This window comes from Pteropus vampyrus, unplaced genomic scaffold, assembly GCF_000151845.1.
Source record: "Pteropus vampyrus isolate Shadow unplaced genomic scaffold, Pvam_2.0 Scaffold232, whole genome shotgun sequence".
NCBI lineage: Eukaryota > Metazoa > Chordata > Mammalia > Chiroptera > Pteropodidae > Pteropus > Pteropus vampyrus.
In genome coordinates this window covers 44,979-51,838 of record NW_011889013.1, presented here as the reverse complement: position 1 = coordinate 51,838, position 6,860 = coordinate 44,979, and the positions used below count along the sequence as shown (strand labels likewise).

General features: G+C 45.2%; 1 protein-coding gene across 8 annotated transcripts in view; it reads left to right on the top strand.

Annotated features, from left to right (window-relative positions):
• Window positions 1–6,860, top strand: part of PHF20L1 (PHD finger protein 20 like 1) — a 65,298-nt gene that overhangs the window by 52,811 nt on the left and 5,627 nt on the right. For all 8 annotated transcript variants that reach the window (XM_023519697.1, XM_023519701.1, XM_023519696.1 and 5 more), the window contains 3 exons: window positions 863–1,044; window positions 1,992–2,091; window positions 3,430–3,625. In XM_023519697.1, the coding sequence (XP_023375465.1) occupies window positions 863–1,044; window positions 1,992–2,091; window positions 3,430–3,625 (478 nt within the window). The remainder of the gene's footprint in view (window positions 1–862; window positions 1,045–1,991; window positions 2,092–3,429; window positions 3,626–6,860) is intronic.

The following is a 6,860-nucleotide window of genomic DNA, read 5'->3' as shown; positions in this document are numbered from 1 at the left end:
GAGAAGAGCAGCACATTCTTCCCTTTGCCCTAAAATAAGCACACAGCACTTTTGAGATTTTTAATTAAAAAAAAAAAAAATTGGGAGGAGGAGGAAGATTAGGAAAAAGTTGTATCCCTCCCTACCCTTTTCCCATTTATAAATATAAACCTAAAACCTGGCGTTTAAACCAAGTTATGTGTAGTGGTCATCCTTATAATCTAATTTCTAAAATATACTTAAAATGAAATTTAAAATTCCTCAGCGAACTCGTGATCCCAGTTTAAGAACTGGTGAAATGATTAACGCGGGCTTCCGCGGCAGGCAGTCCCGGTCCGCACTCGGCGCCCCCACAAGCTACCCGCACTACGCGAGCAGGTTGCCTATCTTATATTTAAAGCGTTAGTGTCATACGTCGTGTGTATTAAGTGCAGTGGTCGTTGATGATATTGATGCTGTTCAGAAGAATAGTACTGATGTTAGGCCCTAGGCAAGCTCTTTCACCTCTGCGAAGTGCTACATACACCTCTTCACACCTTGTGGTTCTTACGAGGACCAAAAGGGTTGACATTTGTGAAAGCACTTGGAACCTTTGCAAATTTAAATGCTTGGTATCAACCTTAGACACAACCTCTAAACACCAAGATGAGGGGATGCTTTCTGGCTGTGATCGTGTGCAGATTAAGATGTGTAGCAGTCGTGATAACCTAGGCTTCAGAAATGATTTGCTGCTTTGTCCAGAGACAAAGAATCTATTTCCATTTGTTTGCCCTACCTTTGTAAGTAGTTAATAGCTTATAATCACTTCTCATAACACCTTTCTTTCTGGAAAATGACATAAAAATGGAAAAATATGCCGAGTGTCCTTTTATGTATATTGTAGACCTAACAGATGTGGAATTCCTAGACGATTCTTCAACGGAGAGTTTGCTTCTCAGCGGGGATGAGTATAATCAGGACTTTGATTCGACCAATTTTGAAGAATCTCAGGATGAAGACGATGCTCTTAATGAAATCGTGCGATGCGTTTGCGAATTGGACGAGGAGAACGGCTTCATGATCCAGGTAGGACCGGTTTTCTCCGGGCTCCTCCTGTTACTAGCTTGTCCTGTTGGAGAATGAAGGTTTCTCACTTAGCATGTTTAAAATACCAGCAGTAATGACTGGGAAATCTCTTCGTCAAAGAAGTAGACAGTTTTCTTATTTGAGGGTCGCCCTCCCTTTGCCAGGGTCTTTAGTGTGAGGCCTTCAAGCTGAAATTCTTTTCAGGAGCCGGTAGGGGGGCTGAGCGTCCACAGTGGAGGGTAGGCAAGGAGGCCCGGCCCTTCCAGGTCTGGATCCCTGTTAACAGCGAGTGGCTTCACAGAGTCACCCTCAGTAGGCGACTTTGGAAACAAGTTTCCTCTGTTCTCAGAGATGAAAGGAAGGCTTTGTTCAAGGGTTAACCATTACAAGCAACCTTTCCCTGCAGAAAGAGCATCTGTCTTTAAGAAAAAAGTGAGTATAACCCGTATTTTGTGATGACGTTTGGAAGATGTGGAGACGTTAGTCACAGGAATGCAAAAATAGTTATTTCCTTTTTTTCAATCCCCTTTTCAGTGGTGTTCTCAAATAAGGGAACTGCGGATTTATAGGTTCACCCGACAGGTAGTACTTTTAAGAGATTGTTGTTACAGGCACTGCTACAGACTTGCCTTTTTCGTTTAATTTGTGAACTTTAATAAGATATTCTTAAGAGTTTTAAGCATGTAATTGCCTAGAAATCAATGGGAAATAGATGAGAGAAATAGCTTTATGACTTTCTGTAATTTAATTTTATGAAAGCACGTTTTAATCGGTGCCACAAGAGGAAGTTTTTGAAATAGTTGACTATTTCGGAACTAAAATCCATCTTCAGTCGACACTTGCTTTTGTTACGTGGACCGAGACTGCGCCAGTGGCTGCAGCAGGGACTAAGCCAGCCAGCCGAGCGCCCGTCTGCGCGCGGTGACGTGCGTGCTCTGTCCCCGCAGTGTGAAGAGTGCCTCTGCTGGCAGCACAGTGCGTGCATGGGGCTGCTGGAGGAGAGCATCCCCGAGCAGTACATCTGCTACGTCTGCCGCGACCCTCCTGGTAAGACCTGCTGCGCTCGGGGCCCGAGCCCGGGGCCGAGCGTCTTGTTGCGGATTCCACAGGGAACCACCTACGACACCATTACTTCCTTGCCAGTTGCGCTTTGCTTCCCTATTAAAATTTTCAAGTATTTTTCACTCTTATGGCTTTATCTTCCATGTTAGTTGCTTAGGCAAAAACATTACCATAATTCATCAACATAATTACTCCCTTACTGGAAGGACAGAGTTGTGGCTTTTTCCTGGAGAAGAATGAGCCCCTCAGTGTACGCCCGTCACTGACTTCCAAGTAGGTTCATGCGTGGCTAGTTGGATGGGGCTGTGTTCTCATCTTATGCTCCTCCGGGCGTGGCTTTATGAAAGTTTCGGATAGTGCGCTATGTCCAACTAGTTTTAGAGGACACGGGATATCAGATGATCACAAGTGATCCCTTCATTTCACTCATGAGGCGACTAGGACGTAGAAAGTTGAATGCCTCGTGCACAGGGATAGTTCTAGACGTGGCAGAGCCAGGAGGAGATCCTAACCTCCTGACCCCTTGTCCACCCAGCTCTCCACGCAGTGCCTTCTTCCGTGCTGGCCACGTGCATATGCTGTGTGTGTTTTCAGCTTCTGAAGCAGAAAGCAACTAGATCCTCTCCAGTAAAGGGCTAATGAATTGTTTTTCTGTCTATCAAAAAAGTAACATTAAGAAGCAGAATTACTCAGACCTTCATGAATGTGGACATTGGTTCATTCATTCAGCAGCATTTATTGGCTGCCACTGTTTGCCAGACGCTGGTCAGAGGTGAGGCGATTGATTCTAACCATGCCTCCCTCTCTCATAGTGTGTGGGGGACACAGACACATAAGCAGCTAATCAGAGGAGGATGTAATTACTGTTGGTTGACATTGAAGATACAGGATTCTATAGGGCTCTGAGAGACCTCAGACATGGGCGAGTCCCGGTTCCCTGTTCACTTAACTAGAACTTTGTCTTATCCAGTTCAAAACGAAGGTCAGGGAGAGAAAGAGGCACCCTTCCTAGTTTCTCTCCAGACCTCAGCCTTTTTAGAGGACAAGTGACAGATATGTAAAGATGGAATCAGCATACTCAAGGTTCCACTCGCGGGTGCCACCTGCCACCGACCGTACCCGGGGTGGAGCGTGTGCTCCTCGGTGGGCAGGACGCCCGGGCTGCGGAAGCTGCTTCAGTGCCAGGTCCTCCGTGCGCCGCCGTGCTCTTCCGAGGTTGACCTTCGTGCTAGCCCTCGCCCTGCTCCCTGGGTGATGCCGGCAGGGTGGGAAGTGACCCGAACGAGTGGAATCCTTTATGACTAACGTCAGCTTCATCTGCAGGTCAGAGGTGGAGTGCAAGATACCGTTATGATAAGGATTGGTTGAATAATGGGAGAATGTGCGGGTTATCGTTTTTAAAAGAAAATTATTCTCATCTCAATGCCAAAAAGATAGTTTCCACACATCACCTGCTTGCCGATGTCTGCGGCGTCGCCAAAGTGCTGCACGGGCTACAGCTGAAGATCGGCATCCTCAAGTAAGTGGCAGCCCCCCGAGAGGCCGCGCCGCGAGTTTAACTCACGGGACCAGTTGGCCCTTCGAAGAGTCAGATCAGCAGTTTGGAGGACAGAATAGTCATTTGAGTAAATTTTAACTTACAAGGAAAGGAAGGTCTGATAACGCCTGGGTGAGTAGCTGCTCCGCGCCCGCTGGGTCAGCGCCTGACCTTCCAGCACAGGCTGGTTCCGCTCCCACTGCTCACCGCGTCACACGTTAAGTGTGTTTGCTGCGGTGAACCCGCATTCTATGTCCTTCTGGAATGTTGTCAAGGTGAAATAGAGTCAGTAACATACTTTTAAATCGCCTTCAGGTTGACTTTGAAGGGGGCTGACAGGTCACGTCATCCGCCCCTCTGCTGCGCACCAAATTTGTTTTAGTCATCCCAGACAACTTTCCCATAAAAAAACAAGCTGGCACCTTCCCAAACAATGTATCAGAGTGTTCCTGACTTCCTTGTTTTCAGTTCTTCCTAATGCCTGGCTAGAATTCGTATTTTTTTTTAAAAAAACACACATTTATGTAAAAACAGGATGAATCACTGGTTCTTCACAAGAGTTTTGTCATTTTGACTCACTCGCCTGGCCAGAAGCCGGCCCTTTCCTCTGCTCGCAGCCCCGTCCTGGTGGCTGCCACGCTGACTTGGGGCGCCGCGTGTGCCTGCGCGGGGTCGTTCCCTGAGCGACAGTCCGGTCCTGTCGCTCTCCTCTGGTACCGTCTCAACCTAGGCCGTTCTTTGCACACGGACAGCCGCCATCCCTTTAGAATTCTCTGCGGCTCGTCTGGTACTCACTCCCGCTCATCCTTCACACTGTGGCCACTGTGATCTTAGTAGAAAATAAATACGAGCTCGTCTCTTCCCAGCTAGATACACACTGCAGTGTCTTCGCGGTGCTCCGTGAACGGCGCTGAGGGTCTTCGGCCCGCATTCTCCAGTCCTCCTGTGATTCATCTCCCGTCTGCCACGTTGTTGGCATGTCTCCCCTCTCCTCCTTTTTTCCCCAGATGTTCCAGCTGTAACCGTAGTCCCTGAATGAAGCATGCCTTTTCATAGCTCCAGGCCTTTATTCACACCCGGAACAACCTTCTGCCACCAGCACAGACCTCTAGCAGATAGGTGTCTTTCCATGCTATCTGCTCAGCTAGAGATGGTTGCGCCCTTCCTGGCAGACTCCACCCACGCTGCTGTCAGGCACTTCGTTGTTTTTAATGCCTGCCTTGCCTTACTACAGCGTGGGTTCCTTTAAGGCAGGGCTTGCTTTTGCTTGTCCATCATCTTATTCCTGGTGCTTAGTGTAGGGATGGGTTGTTTCTGTTGTATATCATAAACTTGAATATGGATTTCATATTTAAAAAAAAGGCCATGCAAATGATAAAATGTGAGGAATTAACTAACGAAACTAATAAGGCTTTTTTAACCCATTTCTCGTTTAGAAAAAAACAGTGCGGCTCGTTGCCAGTGTTAATTTTACATAAACACGCTCTTTGAGGCTGAAGCAGATCTGACTGGTTTTCCATGTGAAAATAAAATGTGGAAAGTATTGTTGGAGTTCTTTCTAAACAGAACTTGTCTCTAATCCTAATGTAACAGTAACGTGTGCATAAATCAGAAAAATCAAATGACTCTTCGGCTGACAACCGCTTGAGAACAGTGTTAATATCGCGTGTAGGAACACTTCGTTTTCTAGGATTTGACATTTTCAGCGATCGAGAATTACTATATTTTGTAAATGGAAATACCGCTACTAAAAACAGAATGCTGTAGATAGAATGATGTCATTTGTTTCCAAAGACTATGAATGTACTAGAGCGATGCGAAAATAATAATAAAAGCGAGATATTTCTTGGCAAACTTTGGGGGAGAGGTTAGGGCTATAATCCGCGAGTTATCTCGGGGTAAACGCTGCAGCTGCCAGTGAGTATTCCTGGGGCAAACAGGTTAAAAATGGGTTTAAAAAACCTGACCGTCCTTGATTTCAATATGAATTTCTATGCATTCGTAACTTTGCTAAGGGTTTTGACTAGACCATTTTTGCCTCATGCCTGTGTTAGTAGTCCAGTAATAATGGTAATGATTATCATTAGCTACAATTAATTGAAAATCTACTCATGCTAGAAATTTGTGAGAAGAAAAAAAAAACCTAAATGTGCAGAATTAAAAAAAAGAAATGTGTGCTTTGAGTACATTTTATTTGTTCCCTGAGTAAGCTTGAGAAGTGGATTTACCTTGTTTGGTGGACAGGCAGAGAGCGAGGTGATGTGATGTGTCTGAGCTCCTAAGTGGCACAACAAGTTTCGACCCACTGGGCTGTGGGGCCACAAAGCCAGCTTTGCCTCTGCTGTGCCTTTTACCGTTGGAAGAATTGTAGTATTTTCTGGATATTAAATTATTAATCTAAAAGATAATATTTATTTCAGAATTTGACTCCTGGTATTTGTCTAACTTGGAAATTATTAATTTGCAAACACTATTGAGCCTTCTGAAGGTTTTGTGCCTCCAAAATATTCTTTCGCTTCCATTCTGATGAATGGATTCCTGTTTTATTTTTTACAGAATTTTAATTACCACACAACTGACTGCAGCCCCAGGCTCACATGCTTGGTGAGGGGGTGGGAGGGCTTGGTCCTAGGCTGTTGTGAGGGCGTGATTAGTACAGCCTCTTTGGCAGGCACTTGGGCCATACTTACCAGAATGAAAATGTGCATGCGGTATCCAGCAATTCCATATCTAGAACTTTATCTGACTGAAATATTTCCTCCCGTGTGCCAAGATACATACACACGCACGCACACGCACACACACCTTTCGGTCAGGAATCAGCTGGCTTGGATAGACTGTGGTGCATTAGTACTGTTCAGCTACTAGAGTAAAACACTCTAAACGTATGATGCAGCAAGATGCCCAGATGCGTCATAAACGAAGAGGATAAATCGAGAGCTCCACGTGTGTAAAAAGAAAAGGTGTGAGCTTGCCCATTTTAAAAAGAACTGTATGTGTGTAGAAAAAGTCCAGATCACACCGCAGTCGCTTATGATTGCCACGGCAGGGAGACTTTTACTTTGACACATTTATAGTCTGAATTTTCTGTCATGCACAAGTATCACTTTTTGATTAAGATTTTAAAATGTGCTCACATAAAAAGTTTTTCATATCATAATTCAAAAAATACAATGAAAAATCATTAGAATAAGACGTGCATCTGTCAAATGATAAG